Genomic DNA, 16258 nt, shown 5'->3' with positions numbered 1-16258 from the left:
AGTGGAAAGTGAAGACCAGAGAAGTGGGGGGTCTTCTCCAGTATGATATACTGAGCAGCCGCAAGGCCAGGACGGATGGTCCAAGGTGGTGTTTTGTTTGCCAAGCTGCTCCATTCTAACTGCCCTGCTCCTGCCAAAACTCTGGCAACTTTCAGTGTCATTAGCCATTTTTAATAGAATTAAGATTCTATTATCTTAACTAGACTCATGTGACTAGTCTAAGAAAAATTGATCTTCATTCTACCTACTGACAATTTCCCTTCGGAAATGTGAAAAGCGGTAGGGTTCAGGAGGAGAAAGGAAACGAACACTACAAGGTGTTTTTTCAGTAGTTAGTTGTGACAAACAGAAATCAAGGAAATGATGCCCTAAAGCAGGGGTCCCCAACCCCCGGGCCGCGGACCGGTACCGGTCCATGGCCTGTTAGGAACCAGGCCGCACAGCAGGAAGTGAGTGGCAGGAAAGCGGAGCGAAGCTTCATCTGCCTGTCCCCATCTCTCGCATTACCGCCTGAACTACCGCCCCCCCACAATCCCTCTCCGTGGAAAAAGTGTCTTCCACAAAACCAGTCCCCGGTGCCAAAAAGGTTGGGTACCACTGCCCTAAAGTACCCACAGCCAGCAGCCAAGAGGATCTTCAGGGACTCTGGATACCCCAGAGCTTAAGTGTGGGAATCATGCTAACTGCTTTCTAACCCATGAGCGAGACATACTATCTGGCCCACCCTGTGTAACCATAAATGTATTAAGGCCTATGCAGTATTGTCTGTGAAAGGGCTTTGCAAGTGTTGTGCTAGAGAAACTCTATCACAATTTATATACACTGTCTGCTTCACCTCCTAATGTTTCAATATAGTATAATATTTACATAAATAAGGGTAAAAAAAATTCCCGGCTGTTATCTACATTTAAACATTTAAATACATGTACGTGTAAATAAAATGTTTATATGGAGATTTAGACACATTTAAACCCATATGAAGAGGTAATATAGTAAAGAACTTAGAAATTAGACCAGGACTTGAAACCCAGCCATGCCTTTAACTTGTTTCATTCTCAGGTTCCACATTTGTAAAATTGGTATAACATTAGTATTTGCCTTATAGGATTATTGTGAGGATGAGTTGGTGCATATAAATACTTAGAACAATAATTGGCACAAAGTTAAGTGTGTGCCCAATTGCCATTATAATTAGAACCAGAAATCAGAGCATTACTGTCCTCTGGTGGCTGCCTAGCTTAATTAACTATAGAAATCACAGCCAAGAAGAACAGGACTGTCTTTTAAGTACTGGCAAATGTCCTACTTTGAACAATACACTTATAATTCTCTGCCTTAAGGACTCTTCATCTGTAAAACAGGGGTAACTTCTGTCCTAATAATGGCATCGGTATACAAAGTAAAAGGTAAAATGAACTTTGAAAATTCAGAAATTTTCTGAATATAACACCTTCTATAGGATAAAAGCTTTACATTAATTATCCCATTTTCAAGTTCTAGGCATTGACACAGTAAAATATTTCATGCACAGCGTTGACCATTATTAGTTGTAGGGAGTACTAACATTATTAAAACATGCGTGTTGTAATAAATCAATCAAATAAAACCCATGTCTAAAAACCATACTTATACCAACTGAAGCCGTATTGGACCCACCTTTCCAACAGTTTCCAGTTCTTTTTTATCTCTTTTGGCATTTCCAGCCAGCAGTTTCATTTCAACAATTCCTGATACAGCAATAATTGGAACAACCGATAACATCAAAAGGGTTAATTGCCAACCGTAGACAAATGATATGATAATACCAGTTCCAAGGTTGGCTGTGTTCTGTGCAATTAAAGCCAACCTGGTCCCAGTGGCCTGGAAGAGCAAAAGAAGAGAGGCAGCTGTATTTTAAGTTGCAAATCCATGAGCTGCAGCCTTCAGCTTCTGGGTCAGAACCACGAGAGAGGGATCTGTGCCTGTACTAACATTTGCTCCCTTTTGTTACAATAAGCCCAAGACACCTGTGGGTAACTTGGGAGGCTCTGCAGGTTTTTCTTCGTGCCTTTCAACTCTCCTCCCTCTCCTGCCCATACGGATTCAGTACTGCAGAAGCAAGTCATCAGCTGCTCTGGTTTGGGGAGAGGCTGTGGGGTGCACACTTTTTCATGAAGGCAACATTCAAAGAGGAAACACACCACAGGCACTCTGGTCATTTTAAAGCCTGTTCGCTTCAAATGTGTAAGAGGGAGATTCACGAGCCCCAAGAGACCATCTGTTACCAAGGGTACAGATCCGAAGAGACCATCCCCCCCGTAAAGCATGCATAAAGATGCAGTCCTGTTTGCACCAGTCAGAAAACGAGGGCTCTCACAGGGACACTGCAGGGGACTTGCTGCTCTCCTGCGCTATGCAGAAGCAGTGAGTTCCGAGGTAACAGACCTGAGCTCCAGAGCTGGGGAGGGAAGCCAGGAAGATGGTGGCACTCCCTGGGCCAGGTATTAGTTAGGGTTGGGCATGTGACCCAAATCAGTCTTAATTAGATGTAAGGGAAGGGTGTTTGTTTGGCAGTCGAGGCTTAGGTGTGCACTCTCTTTCGCTGAATGGGAAACAAGGAAGCTTGTAGCTGTGGTTGCTCCTGGCAGCTGCCCTGTGGCCACGAGGGAACAAGCCACAGGATGAAGCCAACCCTGAGGACTGAAAGCCACTCAGAGCCAACAGACAGAAGGCGCCTGAGTCCTTCGGGCCACCTGTGAGCCAGTGGATCCACCAACCCTGAAGTCTAACCTTCCTCTTTATTGTTTAGGCCAGTTTGACTTTTCTGTTGTTTGCAGCTGAAGGCAGCTTAAAGGTTGCAGCTATGCCATATGTTTATTCCAAACCATGTTAAAGAAAAACAGTAGTAGAGTGCAGTCTACATACCCCTTGGACTTGGGAGGCATCCATCGCAAGTCTCGTAGAAAGCACACCAGTACTGTTTTTATGATCATCAAACCAGCTCATGTCCTATGGCACAAAATACACCTTTAAATTCATTCCAAATTAAAACAAGCAGAGAAAATCAGATGAAACATCCCAAACATGCAATGCCGAGGACATATCCACACTTCACTTGGGCGTTGGAGTTGAGGGGAGACCTCCCATGCAGTGGGGAGCTCTAGTCCCTGCCTTGGGCGTACACCTCGGAGCCCCACCAGGACGCAAGCCCCATCCCCACCTGCATCCGGCTCTGCTGTGCCGGGAAGGCACACTGACGGGGGGCGGGGCTTATCCAGATTGCAGCTGTGCTCGCCGCCAGCTTCCCCCGAGCCCGTGGGTGCACGTGGGTCCATCCCCCAGTCCTCACAACTTGCACTACGGATACTCCCGTAGTATCCTGATGGGGTGGTGTCTCTCACAAAGGAGTTGTGCTGGACACGGCTCTTTCTTGCAAATCCTGGGCATGAGATCCATCAGCCCTGGTTTCTCACCACGTTTTTGTTTTGTTTTGTTTGAAGCAAGGATTAAAAGAGTCTATCTTAGATATGATTTTAATTATAAGCCACTCATCCACGGCATCTTTAAGCTTCATATAAAGTAATTTTTCCTCCACAGCAACAGTTTAAAAGACACTGAAAGAGGTCTGCAAATTCAGACTTGCACAAAACATGATACCTGCTCTGTGCCCTTTTGTGAACAGGAATGTAATCAATTCCTGCCAATCGGTTGGACAATATTCTGGCCCTCTCTTGAGCCTTCTCTATAAAAATAGAGAATTCATGTTTGCACATTTTCCCACATGTCCTGCACTGGGCTGTGACCTTCCCAAGAGAGCAGATAATGCATTTTATAGGCCCAGCTACTAGCACACTGTCTGGTACCTAGCGGGTAATGACTGAGTGAATTAACAAGGGAATTAATGTGAAAGCAGAGCTCTAACAAACTCAATTACCAACATTTGGTAAAACCTATAGTTAGTATGGTCAGTCATGGGACAGGAACACTGCCAACCACCCTTTCCTTTGTTGAAAGGCATCCTGGAGTCTCAAGTGACTCACCAGGGCCTGCGTAGAATCCAGAAAACAGACACAGGTCCTTGAAATGAGAGTATCCACATGGATAGAGATAGTTGCAAAATAAGCCCCAAAAGTTACCTAAATTAAGCCTACTCCCACGGAAACCCTGAGAGGTCTTTGGACCAGGACCATTAGCAGGGCCCTGAGCAGTCCTTGCATGAACACCTGGGACACACAACATGCAGGGCAGCACGCCAGCCAGAACAGGAAGAGGCTCGAAAGGAACACACCTACCTGTCTCAGCATTGCTTTAAAAGCCATGGACCGAAGCCTTGTGGTGAGGATCTCGCCAGCCTTCCCAAATGTGAAGCCCTGGGCGAGAAGAAAGGCTTTTGTCCCTTTTGATGAGCACAAGCGTTCTGACACAAGTGGGTGTATTCGCGTGGATTTCTATAACATTTATTTATGAATCAACTATTCAAATGACAAAGTCTATGGCCAGATACTAATTCAAAGTTCCAACTTAAAGTTCATGCACTGCTAGATGTAAGCTATTATATATGGAATGGATAAACAGCAAGGACCTACTGTACAGCACAGAGAACTATATTCAGTATCCTATGATAAACCAGAATGGAAAGGAATATTAAAAAAAGAATGTTTATATATGTATAACTGGATCACTTTGCTGTACAGCAGAAATTAACACATTGTAAATCAACTATACTTCCATAAAAAATTTTTTTTAATTCATATACTTCTAAATCATTGGTATACAATAAAATCCTAAGACCAAAATCCTTAAAAGTATCCAGTTCTGGCTTCTGAAGCATTCTAAATAGACTTCCTTTTCAAAACTCTCAAGGACAACCTCTCAGTGAGAAGAATACTGTATTTAATTACAACGTTCAGTGTGTTCCTAATGCTTTAAGCAAATCAGTCTCCAACAGAAGTAACAAAATTCCATGCAGGGATGCGTTTTGGCTCCTGTAGTGTAGAGGGAGGGAGGGAGGACGTCTGGAATATCAAGCTCCAGGTGAGTTTGCTGCTTCCCCGTCACAGCTCCACCTGCTCTCAGATTAGCGAACAATTAGGCTACTCCATCTCCCCCAGCATCCTTGCCAGACACTTTCCCTCTTTCTAATTATATCCTGTTCAAACTGGAGACCAGCCCAGATGTCCACAGCTGGGTTTGCTTCCCAGGCGCTGGCATGGGTGTGAACCTCCAGCCACATGGAGTGTTGGGGTGGGCACGTGGGGTGCTCTCTGGGGAGGATGCATCCAAGGTCTTCACTGAACCAAGAGGATCAGTGGTCAGTGCTCAGGGTGAGTCTGCCCCAGGGGTCCAGGCCTAGACTGCTCTGGTCTCCTCCCACCTTTGCTGGCAGATTGCTCAAGGCTCGTGAGGGCTCCGTAGTTCCGTCCATCAGCCCACTGTTGGTGCAGCATATGTATGCTCTACTCCCTAACACACCAGGGCTTGCGGCTGCATTGGACATTGAGTTGCTACAAGCAAGGCTCTGATTTCTAAATAAAAAGCTAGGCTTACTTTTACCACTGGCTCAACAATAATCAAAGAGAAGCACACTGGGCATGACTAGGAAATATTCTGTGGCCTTAATGGATTGTACTAGAAAGGCCTGTGTGTACTGGAAAGGCACTGAGTTAAAGAGACAAAAGAAATTTGGTAATTAAAAGTCTAGGTAGACAAGTACAACCAGAGCAAAGTTTACTAGTTCATTTTGTCCGGGTCTACAATTCCTAAATGCAATATAATGTGCATTCTTTCAAACAGTTCATCAATTAAGGAAGAAAATATCAGAGAAGTTACTTGATACTATATGAAGAGTAAAAAAAGAGAATGCTGGGCTTCCCTGGTGGCGCAGTGGTTAAGAATCCGCCTGCCAACGCAGAGGACACGGGTTCGATCCCTGGTCCGGGAAGATCTCACACGCCGCAGAGCAGCTAAGCCCATGCGCCACAACTACTGAAGCCCGCGAGCCACAACTACTGAAGCCTGCGCACCTAGAGCCCATGCTTCACAACAAGAGAAGCCACTGGAATGAGAAGCCCGTGCACCACACGAAGAGCAGCCCCCGCTCGCCACAACTAGAGAAAGCCCGTGCACAGCAACGAAGACCCAATGCAGCCAAAAAATAAAATAAATTTATAAAAAAAAAAAAAAGAGAGAATGCTATTGTACTGATTTTTCTCCAGTTTATGACTAGTGGAGTTTAACTGGGACTTATGTTGTCCTGTGAATTCAAGTCTCTTTTGTCCTTGCTAATGAATGTTTGCTGAGGGCCAACTTGTAACATGACGTAATTTAGCACGCAGGGAAGTCACAATTCCCCCTGCTGAGGACACTGCCCTCTCAAAGAGCCTTGTGCCAACTGTGTCTGCAATTCATTTCAGTCTAAGATTTGGAAGTTCCAAATCCAAGCTAAGGTTTTGATCACCTGTTTCCTTTATCGGATTTTGATTAATCAATAATTAATCTATATTAACAGATAATTCACAAAAATCTAATTAATAGGTAATTAATCTATATTCTCTAACTGAATATAGACTCGATGAGAAGATCAAATCATAGGTACCTACCTGAAGGAAGAAAGTAAAAAAAGAAATAATTCCCAGACCTAAAAAGAGCAATGAGAACATGTTGCATTTCTGCTGCTTCACTTCATCGTCCCCTGGTCCAAAAATCTACAAAAGAACATTTAAAACACCCACTTTTATTACATGATCTTTGTTTATTCCTCCCATAAACAATGGCTTGAGCATCACATTTTAAAAACTAGGTTTTGAGTACGTGTTTTTTTAACTGCGGTAAAATATACGTAACATAAAAATGGCTAAACGGTAGATTTTAAGTATACTAGGCAGTGGCATTAAGTGTACTGACAGTGTTGTGCCACCTCCACTGCCATCCATCTCCAGAATTCTTTCATCATCCACAACTGAAATTCTGTACTCATTAACCAGTAACTCCCATGACCCTCCCCCCAGCCATTTGGGAGCCTGTCTCTATGAATCGGAGGAATACAATACGAGTTCCGTTCTGAGAGCGCGCTTGTAAGTCCAATTTGTTCGTAAGTCCAACAAAGTTAGCCTAGGTACCCCACTAACACAATCGGGTATATATCAAGAGTGCTGTACTGTAATAGGTTTATAATACTTTTCACACAAACAATACGTACATAAAAAACAAACACGAAAAATAAAGAAAACAGTCTCAGTCTTACAGTACAGTACCTTGAAAAGTACAGTAGTACGGTACAACAGCTGGCACACAGGGGCTGGCGCGCGCGTTCACAAGTGGAAAGTTCGCATGTAGCGGACTTACTGTTTGCGGTTATTAACGTGGGTTGAAACACTGCCTGCGGACTGTGTGTGGCTGCACATCGTCGTGTTTGTGCCTCTTCCTCTGCGTTTGCTGTTCCCTCTGCCTGAACTCCTCCCTGCCCCCTACCTGCTCGCCAGCCTCCACTCCACGGGGCCTCTGCCCCGACAGGCCTCTCCTGACCCACCCGCATGAAACAGCACCTCCAGCTCCAGCCCCTGTACTGCCAGACCCTGCTTTTAAAATGCCTGCTATGCTGTGACACATTACGTATTTGCTTTCTGGCTGTGTTCTGTGTCTGTCCCAATAGAAGGTAAACTGTTTGAGGGCAGGACTTAGTTTATTTTGTTTCCTGCTTGACCTCCAAGATCAGCATTTGACACAAAGGAGATGCCCCCAAATATAAATACAATCCACACAAGCTCTCGAATTGCAGGAGAGCCAGGGATTGTCTTATTTTGTAATGTAAGAACAGTTGGAGGGTTCTTCCTGATTTATTTTTCAGCTTGTGGTCTTAAACCAATGTTCAAAGTCACAAGCATAATAAACTCTTAGCAACTATACTCCAATAAAAATTAATTAAGAAATAAAATAAAATAAAACTTTGAAGGATAATACATTATATGAAGCTCAAAAAATAAAGATAGAAAAAAAGCTGAAAAACAGCATAATAAAGTTGTAATGTGATGGAGAATAATTCATCTTTAACAAAAAAGTCTCTCCAATAACAGAGATTGACTAAGGTTATAAAATATAAAATATTAATAAATAAATAAAATATAAATGTTGGATTTTATGGAGCCTTAGATATTTCTGATCACTTCTGATAAACATCCCCCAATGAATTTAACAACTGGATGGTGTAGCTTTTCCTTCTTAGCCTCCCCAAGCCTTGTAAGGATGGCTAAACAATGATGTAGCAATTGCTAAACAATGCTGAACATTGCTACAATTGCTAAACAATGATGTAGCAACTTATTGAATACAGACACTCTTAAATAGTTACCTAAATCATCTCTTAATCCTCAGCCATCCTAGGAGGTAGGTTTATTTTGCAGATGAAGAAACTGAGGTACAGCAAGGGAAAGCATTTGCCCAATTTGCACAGCGATTAAGTGGTGAGGCTGGTCTGTCCCCAGAGCCTGGCCTCTTGAACACTTGAGACTTGAACTCTTCCCCTTCCCCGCCACCCAGCCATCCAGTGAGACATGCATCTCCTCTCCACAAACGGGATGGAGACCATTGCCTGACACCAGTTCATCCAAACGAAGAGAGTGAATCAGAATGCCTTCTTCAGGGATTTTACAGTTTCTAATTTCATTGATAGCATAACTTGCCTATTTTTTCTTTTGCCTCAAACAGCTTTCCTCAAAAGGGAATTAAAACCTTGGGCTTAGTTTAACTTGAGGCTGCTTTACTGCAAAATGGACCAGGTTGGCATGAGAACTGATGTAATGGTGAAGTGATTTCATTCAAGCTGTCCAGTGGTGTTTTCAGACTCACCTCTATAATCTCTGAGAAGATGACCGAGAAGGCCGGCTGAAGCGCCCCGTTGGCAACAGCACACAGAGTTCCCACCACAAAGTAGGGCCATTCTGTTTTATTCAGTTTCAGGATCTTCATAAAAGACACCGGCGGCACAGTTTCATCCTAGAACACATACATATCAGGACAAAAAGGTGACAACACTACAGTCACTGGAGTTTATGGACATAGAGAAGGCCTGGCATCACCCTCAAGGAACTTGCAGACTAGATGCAGAGAATGACCAGGCTACAGCAAATTACTAGAGGGTTGGACAGGATGTTATCAAAATGTTAAGTATGTCCACTGACTACACAGCATAAGCTGAGTATGAGTCCTTCACCCAAGAGGCAATCTTCATGGTGTGACCAGCCCATCTCTATTCCAGCCTCAGCAGAGTGAGCGGAAGCAGGAACTGGGCACAAAATGCCCTAGAATTCAAGTCCAATTCAACTCCGGCATGATGTTGGGGTCACATGAGACAAGACCCGTGAATAGATGGGTAAGTGGCCTCACCAACACAAGGCGCCATGATTAACCTGAGGACCTGGGCCTGGTCTCCTCACCCCGGAACCCTGCCCAGCGCTGCCTTTTCTGTGACGTGTTCCCAACACACAAAACTAAAGTAGCTACTCCCCTTTTCTTTCACCACTGTTCCCTCTGCGGACTTCTTCTATTTCATAGCTTAGCTTGTTTTGTGATCCCCCCACCCCGTTTGTTTACATGACTCTGCTTGTTTGTTTGTTTTTAAGGTGAAGACTATGTCTTTATATCCCTACAAATAGCCCAATGCCTGGCACACATCAGGTTCTCAGCAAATGCAGAACTCAGTGTCTGGTCAAGCATGAAGGATTTAGGCCACATAAAGGAGAATATTCGGACTACAGAGGTGGTTTAACAGTAAACTAGATACAAAAGGTGCCTATGGAATCCCATAGCCTTACAGTTGTTTAAATAGGTCATGTTTGCGTCTCTATGAAAAAGAGAACGTGGGAATAGTTTCTATTCAGCCGTCTTCTTTCAAGCCACCCATTTTCTCTGTGTTTTAGGGTGTTTTTTTCCTCCCTAGTTAACATTATCTTTTAGCCCTGGTCTCCAGTCTGTTAAACGAACTGAGGCTGCTCTTCACATGCCAGCAGGTCTTCCAGGCCCTTCTAATCAGACTTAATTTCCCCCGCTCCTTGGGCACATCGTTTATCCCTCTATGATGGCACTTAGGACAGTCTTGTTGATGTGGCATTTTCTGACTCCCACTCTTCTCTGTGCATTTCTCCAAGAGAAGTGCTCCTCTAAAATACCAGACTCTCAAGATTTAGCAGCGTAACTGCCCAGATAAATGAGGAAATGAGAAGTAAATACTTCCACAGCCAAAAAGGGGGAAATTGTTTATCTTACGTATGATAATGCAGCTCCACAATAATTCAACTGTTATTCTCTTTCCATAAATACACCAAGATTGAGACCTCTGAGAGAGCCCTCGTAATCTCTGCAGTAAATAACATTGTGGGCAGAGAAAAACAGATGCAGTGAATTCTCGGTAGGATTACTGTCTTCAGGCCAACACAAAAGTAAAAATAAACTCAGCTTTTATCAATAAATAACATCAAAAGGTATTCTCAAACCATTTCTTAAAATCATAAAATATCTTTTCTTGGAATGGATTCCCTTTCTATCAATATTATAAAGGCTTCTGTTAACTTGAATTACTAACATCCCAAGTCTTCAGGTGAGAGACATTAAAGAATGTACACTTTGGCTATTTCTGGTAATTCTCCCCTTTTTCTTAGTAAGAGAATTCCAATCTTATTCAGAGTAGCAATGCATATAGCAAAAATATTCAGTTATCTACCCTTCCTTGTAGCTAGGTAGCGCCATGTGATTAAGTTATGGCCAGTGACATATAAATAAAAGTACTGTATTGGACTTATGGAAAATCTTTGTTTCTTCTTGCTGCTTGGAACACAGATGTGATGGCTGGAGCTTCAGGAGCCATTTTAGATCACCGAGAATGGAAGCTACATGCCAGGATAGTGAGGATAAATATGAAAGGAACCTGAATCCATGGTAACCATGGTGGAGTCACCATTCTAGCCCTGGGTTTCTCACCTTTAAGATTTTTTTTATGTGAAAGAGAAATAAAACCTCTTATTTTTCTTAAACTGATATTAATCTGAGTTTCCTAGCATAGAAATCAAAAGTAATCCTACCTAATAGAGCATGCAAATATCAGGGCCTCTTACTTTAGACCAGCCTTATTTATCTCTGGACCTCAAAAGTAAGCGGAGTATCTAGTTTTAATTTCAAGCATCTAAGCACAAAGACTATGTTTTTGGATCTTTTTTCATTGGAAATCCAATTTTAATTGGAATTGATTTCAATTTTTGACAAATACATTTAAAATTTGATGTTTTCTTTTTTTAAGAAGAGTATGGCTCATGGCAGGAATCCTCTGTGCCTGCAATATACTTGCAAGACTAAGAATTTCAACAGCAAAACTAAACAACTAAAGATTTAAGTGAAAAACAACTTACAAGTTCAATGGTTTCCACATCAAAGGCATTCTGATACTTTCGTGAATTCCTCAGGCTTTTATGAAAAGAACTCCTAACGATGGGATGAGCCAAACCCATGGCAGGTTTTTCATCAGTTAGTGCAACTTTAAATTCTTCTGACTGGATCTGGCTTCCTAATGTCTATAAGAAGAACAAAACATTGACTTGTGTGTGTGTGTCTGTGTCCAGATGGATGTAACCTCCAAGTTTAGAACCATACAGCCATTTGAGTATCACGTGTCAAGACTTTCAGGTTCCGTCACAGCTTCTCAGTCAAAGTTAGCTGCAGAGTGTCAAGAAGTATATCAACACATGGAAGTAAAAGAGGTTACAAAGGACAGAAAGGTTAAATTCAGTTTGAACAATATGAAACCTGGAGTATAAAAATATTCTCTAAAAATTAAAAGGCAAAGTTTTCATTATCCAGCAGGTAACTGGGAATTTCTTCAATACACCAGGATCCAGAGAACAAGTTAGAGACCACCACGGTGCAGAAGAATAAACAGAAACATTACCAAGGGCTCATTTTTACAAACAAGGAAAAGCTGGTCACTGCCCAAGGGAGGCTGTTAATCTGGCTGAGTACCATCATCTTTCTTCCTCAGAGTCCTGCAAAGATTCATCCACACCTCACCCCAGGGGAACAGTCCTGCAGGTTCAGCCTCATTGCCCACTTTGGGATCAACTCTCTCCTTAAAGGGTCAGGGAGAGGGATAATTTAAGGACCTTTAGCTCAATGCTAGATGAGGGAATATCAACCCAACCTTCCTGGAGTCTAACTTTGTTCTCTGTTTGCTTCCGCCATGTCTGAGCCCACATCTTAATGGTTTGTCCAGGACCTCAGTTCTTGTGGTATTGTCTTTTTCCTTTGAGGTCCTGTCCCCAAACCCAATTATCTGGCTAGTGCCTTACTGTACCCACAGAGGCTGTCTATCTTGAGCTCTTGATCTAATCTGATCCTACTTTCCAGTTGTGCTTTCAGCACCTGACAGAATATTGCGCCCTTGTGCCTTGAACCCCACTGCAGGTACGCTCTGCTTGGTGGACTTCCTTGTTTCCCACTGGAACAGTTTCACACCATCTCCCAACAAAAGCCAACCTAGCGGGACTTCCCTGGTGGCGCAGTGGTTAAGAATCCACCTGCCAATGCAGGGGACACGGGTTCGATCCCTGGTCTGGGAAGATCCCACATGCCGCGGAGCAGCTAAGCCCATGCACCACAACTACTGAGCCTGCACTCTAGAGCCCGTGAGCCACAACTACTGAGCCTGTGTGCCTAGAGCTCGTGCTCTGCAACAAGAGAAGCCACCGCAATGAGAAGCCTGCGCACCGCAACAAAGACCCAAAGCAGCCAAAAATAAATAAGTAAATAGATTTATTAAAAAACAAAAAAACAACCTAGCTTAGAGACTTAGTCTTGTAACTGGTCCCTACATCCTCACTTCCATCCACTCCCACACTGCTATCAGAGTCACTTTCCTGAAGGGCAGTCCTGCTCAAATCACACCCCAGCTCAACAGTCTTCCACAGCTCCCCACCACATGCTCAAGCCTGGCTCCCCCAAATTCTAGCACATGGCAAGTCAAACTGAACCACTTCTCATCAATCCTTTTCTTATCTTTTTCTCCTTTTGTCATCTTGTCCATGCTATCTCAATAGACAGCTCTTCCAATAAGCCCATTCTGATTTTAGACTTCTTCTATGACCAAATGCATAATCCCTCTCTCTATCTCATAATATACTTTTCTGTGCCTTACCTAAAGCCCTCATTTACTGGGAGCTGAGGTCATTAAGCTCCAAAGCCAAGATGGCCGCTTTTCACCAGTTGATAAAAAGTATATATTTGAAACCAATAGCCCTTATTTCCTACACCTGGATATACTTCAGCTGCCTCAAATATTCAATCGTAAAAAATAAAACAATAACTGTTGAAAGGAAATATGGGTGAATATCCTAAGAACAACCCCAAATCCTGAAGACATGGAGAGGAGAAATGATAATCTAATTACATACAATTTTAAAGCTTTTTTTATGGCAGCCAAACAAACAACAAAGTGAAGTTGAAAGAACAAAGCAGGAAAAATACTTCCAATACATGCAAGAGAAATGTGTATTTCCTTTTTATGCACAGTGTTCTTATAAATCAATAAGAATATCATGAACAACTCAACAGAAAACAGCCTAATACAGGAACAGACACTTTCACAGAGGAAAATATACAAACAGCCAAGGAACATGTGAAAAGATGCTGAGGACCCATTAAAATGATAGAATCTGGATGATGTGCATCTGAAATGGGAAGAAAAAAGAACAAAATTATGTACATACTAGTTACAGTTATATCAAAGCAAATGTATATACTTTTACAAATATAAGAATCATGTTTACAGAATAACATATTTTTAGGTTATTTATTTTGCAAAGTTGCTCAAGAAGTTCATTCCCCAGGCAATTAAGAATCTCTGTCCTAAAGAATAAGTTCAAAATGTTTTCGGCATTTTCCTCTATTTTCCTCTCCCGTCACCTTTCTCTTTAGAGATTCTTTCAACGACTCTGAATTAAAGTCTCAGATGTATATTTTAGGCATCTTCCTGAAAACTTCTTATTTCTCAACATGGCATTAGCTACGTGATATTTTAATAAATAAAATAAAGAATACTATATTGAGGAGAAAACAGCAGAAAAACTTCCCAGGAGGCAGATACCTGCATCTTAACAAGCCTGAAGTACACCCCTTCCTTCTTCATTAGTTCTTTGTGGCTTCCTTGCTCCACAATGACTCCATCCTCAAACCCAGCAATGACATCTGCATTTCGGATTGTAGACAATCGGTGTGCTATCACTATGGTGGTCCGGCCTTCCCTGGCCTAAAGGGGAAAAGGACAAACATGTAGGGCAGGAGGGTTACAATGTCCCGCACTGTCAATTAACACACAATTAAGCACTTGGATGGAGGTGTTTGCGGATGATGCGAGAATAGCTCACCATCCCCGTGTGATTAGGGCACAAAGGCATCACTCACCTGTGAATGGCCAAAAGGAGACTTAAGTTCTGGACCAGACAGGAGGCCAATCCCTCCAGGATGAGGATGGATAACTGTGGAGGTCTACAACCCTTCTCAAATGTTTTCTTACCTGTGTGAGGAGCCCTCGTTCTGAGTTATACGATATGCTAGAGACTTCACCAGAAGCATGTTCAGAAGTTGTTGCCACATACAGTCTTCTCCAGAGCACTTCTGTAGGATTTCTTTTGAAGTGCCTGATTTTGACTGTAATTCTAATGGACTCCATGCAGGCAGCTGAGGTGAAAACATACCCTGGGATCTGGATGGTTCACGTTATGGTTCAAAGACCATCTGAATTACAAACTCTGGAGTGGGGCCATTAACTATGATTTTTAACAAGTGCTTCAGGTGATTTTTATGGATGCTGAAATCTACAAATCACCCCCCCCACCCCCCCACCCCCCCGCTAAGTAGTTCCCTGAACTCACATGTTGTTGGCTTGGTGGGTTTATGAACGGGCATTTACAACCTGGAAAATGCCCATCAAACTATTCATGTTATGTCATTAACAATGGTTATTTTTTTAAAATATTCATTAGCCCTATCAAGACTAACAACTTCTTAAGACCACTCCTACTCTGAGGCAATAAAACCACATCCTTAGGATGGTTATTAGAGTATAGCCCAATTCACCTAAGTAGTTAAAAAGATAGAAATGAGAGGCTAGTCATCAAAAAATCTACAAACAGTAAATGCTGGAGAGGGTGTGGAGAAAAGGGAACCGTCTTGCACTGTTGATGGGAATGTAAATTGATACAGCCACTATGGAGAACAGTATGGAGGTTCCTTAAAAAACTAAAAATAGAACTACCATAGGACCCAGCAATCCCACTACTGGGCATATACCCTGAGAAAACCATAATTCAAAAAGAGTCATGTACCACAATGTTCATTGCAGCACTATTTACAATAGCCAGGACATGAAAGCAACCTAAGTGTCCATCATCAGATGAATGGATAAAGAAGATGTGGCACATATATACAATGGAATATTACTCAGCCATAAAAAGAAATGAAATGGAGGTATTTGTAGTGAGGTGGATGGAGTTAGAGTCTGTCATACAGAGTGAAGTAAGTCAGAAAGAGAAAAACAAATACTGTATGCTAACACATATATATGGAATCTAAAAAAAGAAAAAAAAGGTTCTGATGAACCTAGGGGCAGGACAGGAATAAAGACACAGACGTAGAGAATGGACTTGAGGCCACAGGGAGGGGGAAGGGTAAGCTGGGACGAAGTAAGAGAGTAGCATTGACATATATACACTACCAGATGTAAAATACATAGCTAGTGGGAAGCAGCCGCATAGCACAGGGAGATCAGCTCGGTGCTTTGCGACCACCTAGAGGGGTGGGATAGGGAGGGTGGGAGGCAGATGCAAGAGGGAGGCGATATGGGGATATACGTGTGCATATAGCTGATTCACTTTGTTATACAGCAGAAACTACCACACCATTGTAAAGCAATTATACTCCAATAAAGATGTTAAAAAAAAAAGACTAGATTCATAATAGCCAAAAAGTGAGAACAATCCAAATGTTCATCAGTTGATCAAAAGATAAACAAGGTGGTTTAAACAAGGCAAGGTGGTACATCCATACAATGGAATAATACTGGGCCAGAAAAAGGAATGAGATTCTGATGTGTGTTTCAATATGGATGAACCTTGAAAACATTATGCTAAGTGAAAGAAGCCAGTCACAAAAGACCATGCCTTGTATGATTCTATTTATATGAAATGTCCAGAATGGGCAAATCCATAGAGAGAGAAAGCAGATTACTGGTTGCCAAGAGCAA

General features: G+C 42.5%; 2 protein-coding genes across 10 annotated transcripts in view; one reads left to right on the top strand and one right to left on the bottom strand.

Annotated features, from left to right (window-relative positions):
• The window catches only part of CROT (carnitine O-octanoyltransferase), a 105676-nt gene extending 99552 nt beyond the window's left edge, over nucleotides 1–6124 (top strand). For both annotated transcript variants that reach the window (XR_009505074.1, XM_059934017.1), the window contains one exon: nucleotides 5773–6124. Coding sequence is in view for 1 of the 2 variants with exons in the window: in XM_059934017.1 (XP_059790000.1) it covers nucleotides 5773–5812 (40 nt within the window). In the remaining variant the exon portion in view is untranslated. The remainder of the gene's footprint in view (nucleotides 1–5772) is intronic.
• The window catches only part of ABCB4 (ATP binding cassette subfamily B member 4), a 95550-nt gene that overhangs the window by 30246 nt on the left and 49046 nt on the right, over nucleotides 1–16258 (bottom strand). For 7 of the 8 annotated variants that reach the window (XM_059934005.1, XM_059934008.1, XM_059934009.1 and 4 more), the window contains 7 exons: nucleotides 14102–14263; nucleotides 11376–11537; nucleotides 8824–8970; nucleotides 6579–6683; nucleotides 4272–4349; nucleotides 2905–2988; nucleotides 1657–1860 (listed from right to left, as the gene is read on the bottom strand). In XM_059934005.1, coding sequence (XP_059789988.1) covers nucleotides 1657–1860; nucleotides 2905–2988; nucleotides 4272–4349; nucleotides 6579–6683; nucleotides 8824–8970; nucleotides 11376–11537; nucleotides 14102–14263 — 942 coding nt within the window. Of the gene's footprint in view, nucleotides 1–1656; nucleotides 1861–2904; nucleotides 2989–4271; nucleotides 4350–6578; nucleotides 6684–8823; nucleotides 8971–10239; nucleotides 10331–11375; nucleotides 11538–14101; nucleotides 14264–16258 lie in introns of those variants that run through there. The other variant, XM_059934012.1, reaches the window with a different exon arrangement.

The sequence above is a fragment of the Balaenoptera ricei genome, chromosome 9 (assembly GCF_028023285.1).
Source record: "Balaenoptera ricei isolate mBalRic1 chromosome 9, mBalRic1.hap2, whole genome shotgun sequence".
NCBI lineage: Eukaryota > Metazoa > Chordata > Mammalia > Artiodactyla > Balaenopteridae > Balaenoptera > Balaenoptera ricei.
Note: the sequence above shows the minus strand (reverse complement) of the source record. Positions and strands in the feature narration are given on the sequence as shown.